General features: G+C 40.7%; 1 protein-coding gene across 9 annotated transcripts in view; it reads left to right on the top strand.

Annotated features, from left to right (window-relative positions):
• Positions 1-19,487, top strand: part of grm5b (glutamate receptor, metabotropic 5b) — a 573,540-nt gene that overhangs the window by 454,838 nt on the left and 99,215 nt on the right. For all 9 annotated transcript variants that reach the window (XM_072577762.1, XM_072577758.1, XM_072577763.1 and 6 more), the window contains exon 7: positions 3,560-3,686. In XM_072577762.1, the coding sequence (XP_072433863.1) occupies positions 3,560-3,686 (127 nt within the window). The remainder of the gene's footprint in view (positions 1-3,559; positions 3,687-19,487) is intronic.

Below are 19,487 nucleotides of genomic sequence, written 5' to 3'. Positions count from 1 at the left end.
ATGCATTTCAAGACATCCAGCACTTCCTCCTCCATAATCTGGACATTTTGCAAGGTATCACCATCTATTTCCCTACAGCCTATGTCTTCCATATCCTTTTCCACAGTAAATACTGATGCAAAATATTCACTTAGTATCTCCCCCACTTTCTGTGGCTCCACACAAAGGCCTCCTTGCTGATCTTTGAGGGGCCCTATTCTCTCCCTAGTTATCCTATTGTCCTTAATGTATTTGTAAAAACCCTTTGGATTCTCCTTAATTCTATTTGCCAAAGCTATCTCATGGCCCCTTTTTGCCCTCCTGATTTCCATCTTAAGTATAACCCTACTTCCTTTATACTCTTCTAAGGATTCACTCTACCTATCCTGTCTATACCTTAACCAAACATTCCATTTATTTAGTCATCCAGCATTCCCTATACTTACCAGCCTTCCCTTTCACCCTAACCGGAATATACTTTCTCTGGATTCTCGTTATCTCATTTCTGAAGGCTTCCCATTTTCTAGCCGTCCCTTTACCTGCAAACATCTGCCCCCAAACAGCTTTTGAATGTTCTTGCCTAATACCATCAAATCAGCCTTTTTCCAATTTAGAACTTCAACTTTTAGATCTGGTCTATCCTTTTCCATCATTATTTTAAATCTAATTGAATTATGGTCGCTGGCCCCAAAGTGCTCTCCCACTGACACCTCAGTCACCCGCCCTGCCTTATTCCCTAAGAGTAGGTCAAGTTTTGCACCTTCTCTAGTAGGTACATCCACATACTGAATCAGAAAATTTTCTTGTACACACTTCACAAATTCCTCTCCATCTAAACCTTTAACACTATGGCAGTCCCAGCTTATGATTGGAAAGTTAAAATCCCCTACCATAACCATCCTATTATTCTTACAGATAACTGAGATCTCCTGACACGTTTGTTTCTCAATTTCCCTCTGACTATTAGGGGGCCTATAATACAATCCCAATAAGGTGATCATCCCTTTCTTATTTCTCAGTTCCACCCAAATAACTTCCCTGGATGTATTTCCGGGAATATCCTCCCTCAGCACAGCTGTAATACTATCCCTTATCAAAAATGCCACCCTCTCTTGCCTCCCTTTCTATCCTTCCTGTAGCATTTGTATCCTGGAACATTAAGCTGCCAGTCCTGCCCATTCCTGAGCCATATTTCTGTAATTGCTATGATATCCCAGTCCCATGTTCCTAACCATGCCCTGAGTTCATCTGCCTTCCCCGTTAGGACACTTGCATTGAAATAAGTGCAATTTATTTTATTAGTCTTACCTTATCCCTGCCTGCCCTGACTGTTTGACACTCTTCTGTTCTCAATTGTACCAGTCTCAGATTGATCTCTTTCCTCACTATCTCCCCGGGTTCCCCCCACAAAACCTTAATGGTTTAAATCCTCCCAAGCAGCACTAGCAAATTTCCCTGCCAGTATATTAGTCCCCTTCCAATTTAGGTGCAATCCGTCCTTCTTGTACAGGTCACTTCTACCCCAAAAGAGATTCCAATAATCCAAAAATGTGAATCCTTCTCCCATACACCAGCTCCTCAACCATACATTCATCTGCTCTATCCTCCTATTGCTGCCCTCACATTCTCATAGCACCAGGAGTATTCCAGATATTATTACTCTCGAGGACCTCCTTTTAAAATTCCTGCCTTACTCTCTTTAATCTCCCTTCAGAATCCCAACCTTTTCACCTCGTATGTCATTGGTTCCAATGTGGACAATGACCTTTTCCTGGCCCCTCTCCCCCTTGAGAACATTCTGCACCCTCTCTGAGACACCCTAGATCCTGACACCAGGGAAGCAACACACCATTCTGATTTTTCACTGTTGGCCACAGAAACATCGGTTTGATTAGATTACATTACAGTGTGGAAACAGGCCCTTCGGCCCAACAAGTCCACACCGACCGGCCGAAGCGCAACCCACCCAAACCCCTACATTACCCCTTACCTAACACCACGGGCAATTTAGCGTGGCCAATTTACCTGACCTGCACATCTTTGGACTGTGGGAGGAAACCGCCCCTAACACAATTGATCTCTTGGAACCTGGTGTATCATTCATTGCATTAGAGCCAGTCTCCATACCAGAAACTTGGCTGTTCGTGCTACGCTCCCCTGAGAATCCATCACCCCCTACATTTTCCAAAACAGCATACCTGTTTGAAATGGGTATATCCACAAAAGACTCCTGCCCTAGGTGCCGACCTCTCTTACCCTTCCTAGAGTTAACCCATCTATGTGACTGTATCTGAGACTTTCCCCCCCTTCCTATAACTGCCATCCATCGCATACTGCTGCTGTTGCAAATTCCTCATCGCTTTTAACTGTCTCTCTAACCGATCCACTCGATCTTATAAGATTTGCAGCCAACAGCACTTATTGCAGATATAATCCGCAGTAACTCTTAAACTGTCTTTAAACTCCCACATCTGACAAGAAGCACATATCACTCTACTAAAGGCCATTTTTGCTCCTTCACAATCTACAGACCCAGAAAATAACACCGTCTTATTGCTCTACAAAATTCTGTCCCAGGTTAGATTAATAGTTACGGCTTATATTTTAAGTTTAATCAAGAGACATATCTCAAAAAACATACAATCAAGAAAAAACCTACTCTACTCACTACTGCAAACCTTCTGTAGGCCACTTAAAACAATTAACTTATCTCATTCTGTGCTGTGAACTTTGCCAAACAGTTCCTCCAAGATCAGTTGTGAATTTCATTGTTTGTTCATTTTCCCAAATGCACTTCGATGTCCAACGATACGTGAGTTCAAACAGCAACAGCAGTCCTGTGCAGGTTCACTCTGGTGTCAGTTTCTTTCTCTGTCTCTCTCCTGCAATTGCATCATCATGTGCTTCCTTTGCCTGTTCTTCACCCTTTTAAAACTTCTGTTGTTTTGACTTTTTATTCCAAGGTTCCAAAACAATGCAACAGCATATAAAACAGTAATTGCTGCTCCTGGAATTCGAGGAAATCACCTCCAGCATCTAAAATATCTTAAAAAAGGAGTAACTGTTACAGCAGGCAATGTTTCCCATCCTCCATTTTAGATTACCCATGCAAAAAACATTTAATGTCCAGAAGTTTGCTGCGAAGGAAGAAAACTACATCATTATTTATTGCCCAGCTAAAACAAGAACAGTTATAAAATTCAACAAAATGCAGTTAACTACTTTTCTGTGGTACCTACTCAGTAGTCTTAGATGGTACGGTGGCATTGCAATTAGTTTAGTTCCAAATTTATGTACTTGTGCTCTATTATAATGTACTTACACTGCAGTAGGTTTGATGATGTGTGATACTGACAGAAAATCCCATGAATCTCTTCATTTAAATGTAGCACAGTTCACTGTTCAGACACTAAAATTTCACAAACAAATCCTTGAGGCATTGGAAATGATAGTATCAGAATGGATCTCGGTGACAACAAATTAGATAGTTAATTCAGAAGAACAATATGAAAATGTTTCATTGATAAAACAATTCCAATGACCCATGATGTTTGTCTAACGTTCTGGTTAATCTGAACAGGTGATCCGGAAAGGTGAGGTAAGCTGTTGCTGGACCTGTACCCCATGTAAGGAAAATGAGTTTGTGTTTGATGAGTACACCTGCCAAGCATGTCTGCTTGGCTCTTGGCCAACTAAAGATCTCAGAGGTAAGAGCTGGAGCTATTTCTACCTTAACAGCCTGTGGCCAAGTCGGCAACTTGGAAATCGCAAATTGAGTAACATTGGCACAGTAATACAAACCATTTCATTCTAAATTAACACAACTGAATAATATGTTTATGTTGTTTTGGCATGTTAAATGCATCAGGAATGATCTGACCTGAGTTCCATGGCTGATCATTTGTTTGAGTTAATGATTAAACTTAAAATGTTAATGTACAAGTGATGGATCATTTCAATCTGTAATATCAGAATTAATCAATAAATGAATAAATGAATTGTTTAGTTCAGTATTATAGACTATTATATGCCACCGAGTCAAAATGAAATGTATCAATTGTACTGAAATAATAGTAACTGAAAATAATTAAAACAGCCTCATTCAATAAAAAATTATATTTCAGATAAAGAAAATCCATGGTAGCAAATAAAGTGAAAGACAGTAATAGCCTTGAATTTGCAAAGTTTTTGATGGCAGACTCTCAGTACTATCCCTCTGGTACTAACCCAAGTTTAAGGATTTAGTGCAAACCAGATTAATGCAGAAATCCTGAAGTGTTGTGAATTACCATTCATTTCTTTTGTGAGGCTGCGCTGTGGAATTCAGTGCCTGCAAAACCAACATCACCCTCACTGCCAGATCATCAGTGGAATCATTTGATGTTGCAAAAATCCTCCCCTTTTTGCTAACATACCATTGAAACAACAGAAAAAATACTTTCTTCCACTGCAGATAGATGTAACTGGGTTTTCAGTAGCAATCTGAAGAATAACTACTGTTGGTCAACAGGTATATGACTGATGTTATATTTTTGAAGTGTTGTTAAGTATCTCCGTTACGATTAGGAACTATTTTATGAACTACATTTCCTTAAACAGTCATTTTTGTTTTGATGATGACTCAGAATGAGACCATTGTTGTTTTTAAATTCGAGTTGACACTTTTACTTTCTAGCCAATCATATGAAGTGATTTGGAGCAAAGATATGGAGCAAGGTTGAGTATCATCCATAAATACATTGAATGGCTGAATGTTTTAGATAACCTAGTCCTGTTCCTAAGATAGAACTATCAATATCTTTTCTCCGTCAGCACTCTCCATCTACTACCCCCACCCTCACCCTCCCAAACTATGGCATAAATGCTGTAACCTTCACACTTCACTTTGCTCTCTCTCCATGGATGCTGTCTGACCTGCTCTGATCTCCAGCATTTGTTTTCAGTACAGACTCCAGCATCTGCAGTAGTTTGTCCCTGGAAGCTATGGCCACAGTTTTCAGTGTTCCCTAACAATGGAACACAGGACTGAAGACTAGTCAAGGTGACACTTATTTTTCAAGAATGAAAAGTAGCCTAGATAACCAAAGTACAGGGATAATTTCTAAGCAATCATGAACATGAAATAATTGAAGACAGCTAGCATTGATTTGTTAAAAGAAAAGTTGTTTTTGACAAATGCAACACAGGCTTCTGAAGAAATGACCAATTAGAACAGTCATAGAGTTATACAGCACAGAAACAGACAATTGGTTCCAACTCATCAATGCCGACCAGATATCCCAAACTGGTCTAGTTCCCTTTGCCAGCATTTAACCCATATCCATTTTCAGAGGAACCTCGATTATCTGAATACCAATTATCCAAAAACTAGATTGTCCGAAAGAGATCTTGAGGTCCCGATGGAAACATTACATCGAAGACGTGTTTCCAACAGTATTCACAACTTTGTGTTTACAGTGATCAAACAGGCACCATTTCTAAGTGACTGACCTCCCGCCCTCACTCTCTCCCCACACTTTCCCTGGAGTTCTACAGAGGGGTGTACCCTAACCCCACCTCTTCCCCAGATAATTGCTCCAACATTGTCCTATACAGGGCAAACATGGAACCTGTCAAAATATTGCAGTGAAAAGTTGTGTGTGTAGCTGTGGCTGTGTGTGTCTGGGTGTTATTTGAAGACTTACCCCACAAAGGCAGCAGCAGCAGTCTTGTTGTTGGTGTCCAGTCCGGCTGCCCCAGAGAGGGGCCAGTGTTGAATGGGGTTGGAGGGCAGGGGCAGGCAGGGAGTGGTGTTGAATGGGATGAGGGGGGAGCGGGGCGGTGTGTGAGGACGGTGTTGTATGGAGTTGGGGGCAGTGTTGGAGGCAAAGGGCAGGGTTTGGGGTGGGGGCAGGGGCAGGCGGGGTCGGTGTTGGATGGGGGCGGGGAATTGGGATTGGATGGGTTTCTGGGGGACGGGGGCTCTCATACTTTTTGCTGGGGGGGCGGGGGGCCGGGTTGGACAGGGGCAGTGGGTGGTGTTGGGTGCGGGGCCTCACGCACTGTGCGTTTCTGCAATCTCCTGAATGGGGAGCAAGACTTTAAAAACACTGAGCCCCAAAGGAAAGGCATTTAATTAGAGTCATAGAGATGTACAGCATGGAAACAGACCCTTCGGTCCAACCTGTCCATGCCGACCAGATATCCCAATTCAATCTAGTCCCACCTACCAGCACAGGGCCCATATCCCTCCAAACCCTTCCTATTCATATACCCATCCAAATGCCTCTTAAATGTTGCAATTGTACCAGCCTCCACCACATCCTCTGGCAGCTCATTCCATACACGTACCACCCTCTGCGTGAAAATGTTGCCCCTTTGGTCTCTTTTATATCTTTCCCCTCTCACCCTAAACCTATGTCCTCTAGTTCTGGACTCCCTGATCCCAGGGAATAGACTTTGTCTATTTATCATGTCCATGCCCCTCCTAATTTTGTAAACCTCTATAAGGTCACCCCTCAGCCTCCGACGCTCCAGGGAAAACAGCCTCAGCCAGTTCAGCCTCACCCTGTAGCTCAGATCCTCCAATCCTGGCAACATCCATGTAAATCTTTTCTGAACCCTTTCAAGTTTCACGACATCTTTCTGATAGGAAGGAGACCAGAATTGCACGCCATATTCCAACAGTGGCCTAACCAATGTCCTGTACAGCCGCAACATGACCTCCCAGCTTCTGTACTCAATACTCTGACCAATAAAGATTAACCAAATAATCGACTATCCGAACCAAATAGTGCCCGCTGATCTCGTTCGGATAATTGGGGGTCCTCTGTAAACCCTTTCTATTCATGTATGCATCCAGGTGGTTTTTGAATGTTGTAATTGTACCTGCTTCCAACATCTAGAACATAGAACATAGAACATAGAACAATACAGCACAGAACAGGCCCTTCGGGCCACGATGTTGTGCCAAACTTTTAACCTAGATTAAGCACCCATCCATGTACCTATCCAAATGCCGCTTAAAGGTCGCCAATGATTCCACTCCCACGGGCAGCGCATTCCATGCCCCCACCACTCTCTGGGTAAAGAACCCACCCCTGACATCTCCCCTATACCTTCCACCCTTCACCTTAAATTTATGTCCCCTTGTAACACTCTGTTGTACCCGGGGAAAAAGTTTCTGACTGTCTACTCTATCTATTCCTCTGATCATCTTATAAACCTCTATCAAGTCACCCCTCATCCTTCGCCGTTCCAACGAGAAAAGGCCGAGAACTCTCAACCTATCCTCGTACGACCTACTCTCCATTCCAGGCAACATCCTGGTAAATCTTCTCTGCACCCTTTCCAAAGCTTCCACATATTTCCTAAAGTGAGGCGACCAGAACTGCACACAGTACTCCAACTGTGGCCTAACCAAAGTCCTGTACAGCTGCAACATCACTTCACGACTCTTGAATTCAATCCCTCTGCTAATGAATGATAATACTCCATAGGCCTTCTTACAAACTCTATCCACCTGAGTGGCAACCTTCAAAGATCTATGTACATAGACCCCAAGATCCCTCTGTTCCTCCACCTGACTAAGAACCCTACCATTAACCCTGTATTCCGCATTCGTATTTGTTCTTCCAAAATGGACAACCTCACACTTGGCAGGGTTGAACTCCATCTGCCACTCCTCAGCCCAGCTCTGCATCATATCTAAGTCCCTCTGCAGCCGACAACAGCCCTCCTCACTGTCCACAACTCCACCTATCTTCGTATCATCTGCAAATTTACTGACCCACCCTTCGACTCCCTCATCTAAGTCATTAATAAAAATTACAAACAGCAGAGGACCCAGAACTGATCCCTGCGGAACTCAACTTGTAACTGGGCTCCAGGCTGAATATTTACCATCTACCACCACTCTCTGCCTTCGACCGGTTAGCCAGTTTTCTATCCAATTGGCCAAATTTCCCTCTATCCCATGCCTCCTGACTTTCCGCTTAAGCCTACCATGGGGAACCTTATCAAATGCCTTACTAAAATCCATGTACACTACATCCATTGCTCTACCCTCATCCACATGCTTGGTCACCTCCTCGAAGAATTCAATAAGACTTGTAAGGCAAGACCTACCCTTCACAAATCCGTGCTGGCTGTCCCTAATCAAGCAGTGTCTTTCCAGATACTCGTAAATCCTATCCCTCAGTACCCTTTCCATTACTTTGCCTACCACAGAAGTAAGACTAACTGGCCTGTAATTCCCGGGGTTATCCCTATTCCCTTTTTTGAACAGGGGCACAACATTCGCTACTCTCCAGTCCCCTGGTACCACCCCCGTTGCCAGTGAAGACAAGAAGATCATTGCCAACGGTACTGCAATTTCCTCTCTTGCTTCCCACATAATCCTAGGATATATCCCGTCAGGCCCGGGGGACTTGTCTGTCCTCAAGTTGTTCAAAATGTCCAACACATGTTCCTTCCTAACAGGTATCTCTTCTAGCTTAACAGTCCGTTTCACACTCTCCTCTTCAACAATACGGTCCCTCTCAGCTGGAAGTAAATTCAGTATGCGACCAAAATAGTGAGGTTTATATCAATTTTCAAAATCTATTTGATGGTTTTGCTCATAATGCATTGGCTGAAGCATACAATGAAAAAGAGGAACTATCAATTGATTGACAATAAAGAAAGGTTTAAAGTACTGGGCGTTACACAGATGGGAAATGTTGAACATTATAGAGCACTGAGCATTCTATTGCTTTTCATCTCCGTATTTATCAATGATTTTGACTTGGATCTAGGAAGTGCAATTTTGAACTATGCAAATGTATGAAAACCCAAGAATTTTTGCAAACAACACAAAGGGCTAAATTTCCCCCTGAAATAGGCAAAGTGTCAATTTAGCAAGTTTCATGAAGGGTTACTCTTCTTGTACCCTAACAGGTATTCTAACACCTTTCTCTATAACTCATTTCATTAACTATGTGCCATGCCTCCACGGTATCCACTCGCACTATTGTTTGCTGAGGAATGGCGGAACATCCCAGGAATCCTGATGCCAGTTTCAAAGCCCAGCTGAGTACTAGTCAAGTGCTACCAGCCAGGAGTTGCCTTCACAATGCATGTGTGAGAAGGAAATTAGAAATAAAACTACTTCTGTAGTCACGTGGCTGGAATAGCTGACACTTCATTGTGTAGACAAGTGCACATTGGTAAAACTGATTTGATTTGTTATGATTTTATTGGTACATGTACTCAAGTACAAATGTTGAAGTGTACAGTTAAAACTGTATAATTTCACAATCCAAGGTATGATCTTAGATACAAGTACCTAACTCCAGAATCCATTAACAAGGGAGAAAGAAAGACCAAAGTTAAAAATTAAATATTGCAATAATTATACTATAGTGCAAAACATACAAAGTAAGGCTGAAAGTTACACATTTCAGACCTTGTCAATATTAATTAGAAAGTAAAGAAATAAAGCTGAAATTTTCAACATTAAGTACTTAGCCACAGTGGAACTGTACTCTGAGGGATCAGTTCAAGACCAGACGTCCATGCTGAGACCACAGCAGCCGAGAGACTGCCATGCCGGGCTGAGAGATGGTCATACTGGACCATGAGCGATTGCCACACCAGGCCAGGAGGCCATCTCACTGGGTCTGTACTGAGTCCAAGGCCAGTAATCCATTGCAGGGAGTTTGTGACCAAGAGAAGAAAGAATAGAGAAGGAAACCAAACTACAAGAGTTACCCATCACATCTTAGAACCCTGTCTTACCCCAAGGAGTGGCAATGGAGTTTAATTAGATAAATGTGAGACGCTGTATTTTAATAATGCTACCAGGGCAAGACATATACACATAATGGTACAGTCCTGGCAATTTGCTAAACAAAGAGACTTTGAAGTGCAGATTCATAGTTCCTTGAAAGTAGAGTCCCACTTAGACAGGATAGTGAGGAAGTTGTTTGTCTGCTTGCCTTTATTGGTCAGTGCATTGAGTATAGAAGTTGGGAGGTCAGATTGCAGCTGTACAGGACATTGGTTCAGCCACTTTTGGGATACTGCATTGAATTCTGGTTTCTCAGCTATAGGAAGGATGTTGTGAAGCCTGGTTCAGAAAAAATTTACAAGGATGTTGCCAGGATTGGACGCGATGAGCTACAACGGAGATATTGAATAGGCTGGAGCTATTTTCCCTAGAGGATCGGAGGCTTAGGGATGACCTGATAGAGGTTTAAAAAATCATGAGGGGCATGGATAGAGTGAGCAGTAAAGGTCTTTTCCCTGTGGTAGAGGAGTCCAAAGCTAGAAGGCATAGAGTCATAGAGATGTATTGCATGGAAACAGAACCTTTGGTCCAACTTGTCCATACCGACCACATATCCTAGATAAATCTAGTCCCATTTACCAGCTATTGGCCCCTATCTCTCTCAACCCTTCTTATTAATATACCCATCCAGATCCCTTTCACATGTTGTAATTGTACCAGCCTCCACCATTTCCTCTGGCAGCTCATTCCATACACCCACTACCCTCTGCGTGAAAAGGTTGGCCCTCAAACGATGCCTTTTAAATCTTTGCCCTCTCACCTTAAACCTATGCCCTCTAGTTTTGGACTCACCCATCACAGGGAAAAACCTTATCTATTTACCCTATCCATACCCTTCATGATTTTATAAACCTCTATTAGGACACCCCTCAACCTCCGATGCTCCAGGGAAAACAGCCCCAGCCTATTCAACCTTTCCCTATAGTTCAAACTTTCCAACCCTGGCAACATCCTTGTAAAATTTTTTCTGAACCCTTTCATGTTTCACAACATCCTTCCTATAGCAGGGAGACCAGAACTGTACACAGTCCGTCAAAGGTGCCTTGCTCAATGTCCTCCCAACACCTAAACACAATGCACTGACAAATAAAGACAAGCATACTAAACATCTTCCACATTATCCTATCTAACTGGGACTCCACTTTCAAGGAGCTATGAACCTGCACTCCAAGGTTTCTTTGTTCAGCAACACTCCCCAGGACCTTCCCATTAAGTATATAAGTCTTGCCCAGATTTGCCTTTCCAAACTGCAGCACCTCACATTTATCTAAATTAAACTCCATCTGCCACTCCTCGGCCCATTGGCTCATTTGATCAAGGTCCAATTGTACTCTAAGGTAACCTTCTTCGCTGTCTACTGCACCTCCAATTTTGGTGTCATCTGCAAACTTACTAACAATACTTCCTATGTTCACATCCAAATCATTTATATAAATGATGAAAAGCAGTGGACCCAGCAGCGATTCTTGTGGCACACCACTGGTCACAGGCCTCCAATCTGAAAAACAACCTTCCATTACCACCCTCTGTCTTCTACCTTCAAGCCAGTTCTTTACACAAATGGCTTAAGATAAGATTGGAAAAATTTGAAAGATACCTAAGGCAACTTTCTAATGCAGAAGATGGGGCAATAATGGAATGAGCTGCCAGAGGAAGTGGTGGAGGTGGGTACAATTGCAATATTTAAAAGGCATCTGGTAGGGTGCATGAATAGGAAGGTTTTAGATGGATATAGGCCATATGCCGGCAAATGAGACTAAATTAATTTAAGATATCTGGTCAGCATGGAAGTATTGGACTGAAGAATCCATTTCCATGCTATACCACTCTATGACTCTATCATGTCTAGTGTAGCCTAATCTCTTCTTAATGTTAAATGAAAGGCATCACATGTTTAAAAAAAGTTGTTCAGCAGCTGCAAAAATGAAGAAAAAAAAAAGAAAAGTTGCACTTGATTCTGAGAACAGTTAGAAACTGCTTGCCTTTGACCGACGACAAATTTACTGCCTCACTCTTTGGAACCCCAGGTGTCCATAAACTCCTGCTTGGCTTGTTGCACCTGATACTGCATTACTCAATTTTTCAGAAGCTGATGTTGCCATTGATTAATGGCCTTGTTGTTCTCCTCGAAAGACTGATCCTGCTTTCCCAGCTCTTCGGCATCCTTCATAGAGCCCTGCCAGCCTTGTTGCAATGAAATATGCTAGCCCACCATATGCTGCAGCATTGAAGTGGAAAACTGTTTTATAAGTGGGTCAGATATATGCCATGGTGATGAAGCTGTGCTGGCATGTGTCTAATGCTTACCTCCAGAGACATAGGGCTGTGGGCAATCACTGCCTATGGAATGGGTCCTGAGATGTCTAAGGCAGGCCTGAAGAAGCAAGCAGTGAGCTGGAGTCACCAATTACCACTCTGACTTTCATATGGGGGGTTATTTTTATCTAGCTTCTCTCCAGTGGGTGGGAGAATCGGAAAATTAATATCAATGTGGCAAGAGCAGATAACAAAGAGATATCAATGTAGCCAAGTATGCCTCTTGCCACTTACGAGCAAGGTTTTAAATTCACCATTCAAAACCTGGTTGCAGAATTGGACATTTTTCTCAGTATTGAGAAACACATTACTACCAATCTCATCATGTTTTCTCAACTAACTAACCATTGCCAACATCATTCAGGGGCTGTGGAAGTTCTGTCTAGACTGTACAGATGACCTGAACTTATGAATGTGGCCAGATAAAAACAATACAATAGGTTTGAAAAGATGGACCAGATCAGAATTTTGTTTCCTGAATCAAGAGGAAATCAGATATAGCTTTTAAAAATTATTAAGGAGTTTAGTCAGGTAGATGTACAGAAATTGTTTCCACTTTTGATAGAGTGCAGAATAAGTTATCATGGATATCTCTAGCTTCTCACAGATTGACTATGAAATTAGAGAATAATTCCTTCCACAGAAAGTGATGAGTTTGTGGAAATCATGGGGCAGCACAGTGGTTCAGTGGTTAGCACTGCTGCCTCACAGCACCAAGGACCCACGTTCGGTTCCAAGCTCGGGCGACTATCTATGTGGAGTTTGCATGTTCTCCTCATGTCTGTGCGGGTTTTCTCTGGGTGCTCCGGTATCCTCCCACAATCCAAAGATGTGCAGGTTATGTGAATTGGCCGTGCTAAATTACCCATAGTTTTCAGGGCTGTGTAGTTTAGGTGCATTAGTCAGGGGTAAATATAGGGTAGGGGAATGGGTCTGGGTGGGTTACTCTTTGGAGGGTCAGTCTGGACTTGTTGGGCCAAATGCCCTGTTTCCACACTGTAGGAGTTCTGTGATTCTATGATGATTCTATGAAGCATTTCAGGAGAGGCACACAAAAGAGAATAGAGGAGCCTGTAGATAGGTTGGGAAAAGGTAACTATGGTGGAAAGAGATTCACGTAGAATACCAGCATGGACAACTTCAGCCAGTTGGTCATTTCTGTGCTGTAGATTCCATTTAATTTGGGGCTTTCCTTCATAGTTCCTAGTGGGGCATTTTGCTAATGCTTTTGGTGAGGGTTTAAACTAAATCAAAATGGGCATGGGAACCAGGTGAGAATATCCGAAATAAATACTCGAGTGCACAAAGTGCTGGGAGAGACCATTAGTAATAGAACAGAGAATAGTATGCTAATAAGTGGTGTCAGAATAAGGGAGAAATGAACACATTCTGAACCATTGTCCCAATGCATGGGAATATAATAAATAAAATTAGAGAGTTACAGACATATATTGAAATGTGGAATTATGTTGTGGCTATAACAAAGACTAAGTCAAGGAAGAGCAGGACTGGGTATGAAATGTTACTCTAAACAAGGTGTTCAGAAAACAAAGTGGAAGAGGTGTGTCAGTATTGGTTAAGGAGTCCTGATTTGGAGATGCCGGTGTTGGACTGGGGTGTAAAAAGTTAAAAATCACACAACACCAGGTTATAGTCCAACAGGTTTAATTGGAAGCACACTAGCTTTTGGAGCATCGCTCCTTCATCTGACTATCACCTGATGAAGGAGCAATGCTCCGAAAGCTAGTGTGCTTCCAATTAAACCTGTTGGACTATAGCCTGGTGTTGTGTGATTTTTTACTTGGTTAAGAAGAACATTGTACTACTGGAAAAAAGGGAATGTTCCAAAGAAGGGCAAGAAGAGAGTTGATCGGTCCAAAGCTGAGGAAAATTGGTTCAATTACATTATCCAGTGTAGACTATAGATCAACAATTAGAAAAAGAGATGTAGAGAAACCAGTTTTCAATGAAATAACAAGGAGATTGAAATATTATGAAGTGGTTATGATGGTGGGCTTTAATTATTCCAAACATAGGTTAGGGTAATGGTGATGCAAAGGACAGAAAGGGGCAAATGTTCTGAGATTATTTTCAAGAGATTATTCCACAGCAGTTATGTTTTCAGTCCAAAGAGAAATGAGGTACTGCTAAATCTGATCCTTGGGAATGAGGTCAGCCAAGTAGATCAAGTGACAGTGGGTGAACATTTAGTGGACAGTGATCATTGTGTCACAAGGCTGAGGTGACCATGGGAATGTAAAATAAACAATTAATGGAGAGAATTAACTTCACTGAGGCATGAATAGAGCTGTACTCAATTAATGAGAGGCAAAAGTAGGCAGGAAAAATAGTAACTACAATGGGCGATTTTCAAAATAGAGATGGTTTGAGTACTGTCAAGATATAGTCACTTAAAAATGAGAAGTAGGCAAAATAAATTTAAAGCTCCTTCAGTGAAAAAAAAATAGAAATTAAGATAAAGTGTGCTTATGATAGGAATTTGACAATAGATACAATTGCAAAATTGGTTGAATTTAGAAGGTTCAAAATGTAGGTAGAAGAGAAAGTAAGGAAATGGAGAGGGATTATGAACAGAGATTAGCAGCCAACATAAAAGGGAATCTCAGTTTTCTATAGACACAAAAATAGTAAAAAAGTGATTTTAAAAATGGCTTTATTTGGGACCTAAAAGTGGATTTACACATGAAAGCAGGGGCCTGGTTAAGTTATTAGAGAAATTCATTGCATCTATCTTTACTAGGTAAGCAATTGATAACCAAGCTATTATGAAAGCAGAGGAAATTCAGTCAGTAGGAGGGCTCAAAGTTGAGATGGAGAACTTTTCGAATAAGCTGTCAGACTGGCTATCATTTCTTCCAGTCTTCCTTGGACTAAGCAGTGGTGCAAGAAGACTAGGAAACTGCAATCTGCACATTGATAACTGCACATTATCAAAAAGGCTTGTAAGCATAAATTCAGCAAGAACGTATCAGTCAGTTTAACTGCAGTTGTGGAGAAATTAGAAGACAAAATAACTTGTGATAGAATTGATAGTCACATGAAAAATGTGTACATTAAATGAGAAGAATAAATGTGGATTTCTTTCACAAAAATTGTGCTTTCCTATCTTGCTAGAGTTTATTGAAGAGGTTACAGAGAGAGTTGATTAGGGTAATGTTATTCGTGTAGTTACATGCCCTTCTGAATGATAATTGATACAGTGCTGCACAACAATTAATGAGCAAATTAAGAGCACATAGAATAAGATGGGTAATAGCAACATGAATACAAAAATGGTTGACCGCTAGACCATTGAGATTGACAGTTAGTGGATACTTCTCAAGGTAGAGGAACATTTATAATTGCTCCCAATGGGTGGTATTAGGATCCTTGCCCTTGATTATATAAATTTAATGATCTAGATCTTGGTAGACAAGGGGAAATGTTAAAGTTTTCTGATGGCACAATATTGTAAATTGTGAGAAGGACAGTAAAGAACTTCAAAAAGAAATTGACAATTGGAGGGGTGGACAGACAGGTGGCAGATGAAGCTCATTGTGGCAAAAATATGATGCAATAGATTATTGAAGGAATAAAATGGAGAGATTTTATAAGGTAAGGAGTAACATTCTAAAGGATGTGCAGGAATGGGAAGACCTGGGTGCATGAGTCATTAAAGGTAGTAGGATAAATGAACACGGCAGTTTATAGAGCATACACTATTCTAGACTTTATTAATAGGAGTACAAACTAAAAGAGCAAGGAGTTTATGTTGAACTCATATAAGACATTAGTTAAGCCTCAAGTTGGAATATTGTGTCCAGTCTGGCTTCCAGACCTCAGGAAGTATATGAACACAACGAAGAGATTGCAGAAGAAGTTTCCAGGAATGAGCAACTTCAGTTATGAAGCTAGTTTTGAGACATTGGATTGTTTTCCTTGGAGAGGAAATGGGTAAAGGAGAGTTGGTAGAAATGTTCAAAACCATTAAGGGTCAGGTCAGTGTATTTAGGTGAAACTGTTCATACTCTTAAAAGGATAGAGAATAAGAGGGCACAGATTTAAAGTAATTTACAAAAGGAAAATCTATGAAGTGAGAAAAATATTTTCATACAGTAAATAATTGGAGTCTGAAATGCATTGCCTGGCATTGTGCTAAAGGCAGATACAATCTTGTCATTCAAGAGGATCCCATTGCCTATTTGAATAGAAACATGTGCAAGGTTACAAGGAAAAGGTAAGAGAATTGCACACTTGAGATGTTCATTCTAAGAACTGGTGCAGGTGCGATTGCCCAAACAGCCTCCTACTACACCTTAATAATCTGTGATTCTGTATTTTGAATAGGAGCATAGAATACAATTAAATGTTAAAGTGGTAACAATGAGTAAAAAAGTAATGGCATATTTGACAAAACACTATTTAGCCCATGGATAGAAAATTCTGCAGTTTGGAGACTTTTTAGATAAAGTACATTGAATCCAAATTTAGTTGACAGCATAAATTCAATTGGAAAGTGCCAGAAGTAGAAACTTATATTATGATAGCAGGAAGGTGCAGTGGTTAGCACTGCTGCCTTACAGTGCCAGGGACCTGCATTTGATATCAACCTTCGGTGACTGTCTGTGAGGAGTTTGCACGTTCTCCCTGTGTCTGTGTAGACTTTCTCCAGATGCTCCAGTTTCCTCCCACATGTCCAAAGATGTGCAGGTTAAATGGATTGCCCATATTAAATTGCCCCATAGTGTCCAGTGTTGTGTAGGCTAGATGGATTAGCCATGGTAACTGTGGGGTTATGGGGACCGCTGGGTTGTAGGGAGGTAGGTACAGTGGGGGATGCTCATCAGAGAGTGGTGCAGACTTGATGAGCTGAATGGCATTTATCTGCACAATAAGGATTTATGATTCTATGAGAATAGGCTTTAAACATGAGGATTCTAGTGAAATATAGAATATTTAAAAGGAGATTTTAAAAGAAAGGAATATGATCGAGCAATTAAGACTATTTCTTGTGATTGCTGAGTCACTAATGATGAGTCATCAATTTACAATTAATAATCAGTGATTGCTGAGAGTAACTAGTAAAATTTATCCATACATGGTACTGATGAGCATAGTATGCTTCGCCAAAAGTTGCAGTAGAATCAGAGACAATTGCATCTTTAAAGGAATGCTGTGTGAATATTTGAAACAGAGATCAATACAGGGCAATGGTGGCAAGCAAAGCAATGTGATAACTTTTAGATGACTGCAGTGAAGAGCTGGCATAGACAAGTTGAGCCTAATAGCCTCCATCTATACGATAAACATCTATGATTCTTTAATAATTAATTTGAAGGATTTTTAGGCATGGTGATTGGGTAAAATGTGATTTGGTCGAATGATTTGTTGTCAATTGCAATTGGAACAAATTGAAAAGAAATGTTTTACACAGTATGCTTAGATAGAAAAGCAGAAAATAACTGAATAAAAAAAAGTGTGGAAACTGAGGAAGGCAATCCATGTGTGGGCATTTTTCACTTTTATCTCCAGCCAGAAAATAACTGGTAGCAAGTCAGAATTCTATTGTATTCCTCTGCCAAATTGATTTTCCATGTACTTTATTCAGGTAAATTGAGATTGTTGCAAAATTAGGATGCAATTTATGACCAATAACATTCTATCAATAATTATTTAATACTAAAATTACCTTCTTACTCAATGAAGGGAAGAAAATGAATGAATTTGGTACTTTCTGTTATGCAAGGGTAGTTCTTAAATCATTCCAATCAGGCTGCACCTGCCCTTAGAAATATGTGAAATAAGTAACAAGCCATTTAACTGGTAGCAATAATCAAAAGATCACAAATCTAGCTGATAGTTTACAAAGCTCATAGTTACAACATTTTATCTAAATGTACTCTGCACAGTGTAACACCAAAAAATATCAAGAGAACAGAAGCAATGATTAATATGGTCCTCTGGATCTATAGCAATTTTCACTTTAAGAGTTTAGTTTGTTTGCTTAATTTGTCCACGTCTCATTGCACTTCCTACTCACATCCATACAAATTACTATGCTTGTTTGTTCCATCTGCTAGCTTAAATGTAGAACAACCTATTCTTTCATCTAATTCATTAACATGTACATCAAAAAGATTGAATCTAACAGTACAGATTATTGAGCAACACCACTACTTATCACATGCTTCAAAGACAAACCCCTCAATTTCTGTGCTTTTCCTGGCCTTTCAACTAACTACTGACTCATGTGAAAATCTATCTTTAATTTTATATGCCAAGCATTGCCCTTCCAAATTGCACATTTTTTTCACCCATTTAATACTTAGAATTTGGGCGCATTGATGTCCAATTTCTATTGCAGAATACAGGTCTAAATGTTGTCACTAAGAGCATGGATCTCACTGTAACAAATCGTTGACAACATTGTACTAATTAAAAATGCTTACATTAAGAGCTTACATTGCTCGATTATGAGAAAGTTCTACTGAATAAGTGATCAAATAATCCTTTTACACTGAACAATCTGTACACTCAGACTTCTGATTGCTAAACAATACAACAAAACAAGAAAGATAAGGGTGCAAGATTACCATCAATACAGCTAACGATTACTAAAGGAAGTAATCATGACAATGGAACGAACTTAAATAATGTCACTGAACAACTCATTGATTGGATGACAAACCAGAAAATCACAGGTCAAAGTTTGTGTGATGTTGAGAATATTTTAAAGTAAGTTTAATCAACCACTATAGTAAATACAAATTGATTAGTGTCCAATTACCACGTGTATTACCAGAAGCCCGATGAGAGGTCAGATGTCATGACTTGAGGATGTTGGGAGCCAGAACCACTGTTTGGGGCAGGACTGGCTGGGCTCCTGAGGCATGATAGGTGGCCAGGTGGCTGAGGGAAATTAGAAATCCAGAGCTCGGGATTGGAGAGGTCATTAGTCTCATGGTCAGCTCATGCCCTTCAGGAGCAATGTTGTAGGTGAGATGCCTATTTGTGGAGAATTTTCAGGCAGATACCTGTGTCCAGGAAGTGGGCATAAAGGCAGTTAGCTCCTCATTCAATCAAAGCCTCAACTCAACTATGCTCCCATTGGGATATCCAGCCCACAATAGTAAAAATTAAATACTTATGAGACTCACAGTTGTATCATATGTAAAGTTCCAACCTGCCCTTTTAAGCAGGTTGACTGCACTCACTTGCAATACTCCCATCTTTGAGCTCATCAAAAGCAAGAAATCAATGGGTTTGGTTTAGTAGATATATTTTATGTTAAAATATGATGCACATGGCCCATTAGTAACAGGAAGTAGCAAAATCTCAAAATCAATATTGAGGTGTGCATATAACATGATGCATAACACATCAC

The sequence above is a fragment of the Chiloscyllium punctatum genome, chromosome 9, assembly GCF_047496795.1.
Source record: "Chiloscyllium punctatum isolate Juve2018m chromosome 9, sChiPun1.3, whole genome shotgun sequence".
Lineage (NCBI taxonomy): Eukaryota > Metazoa > Chordata > Chondrichthyes > Orectolobiformes > Hemiscylliidae > Chiloscyllium > Chiloscyllium punctatum.
Note: the sequence above shows the minus strand (reverse complement) of the source record. Positions and strands in the feature narration are given on the sequence as shown.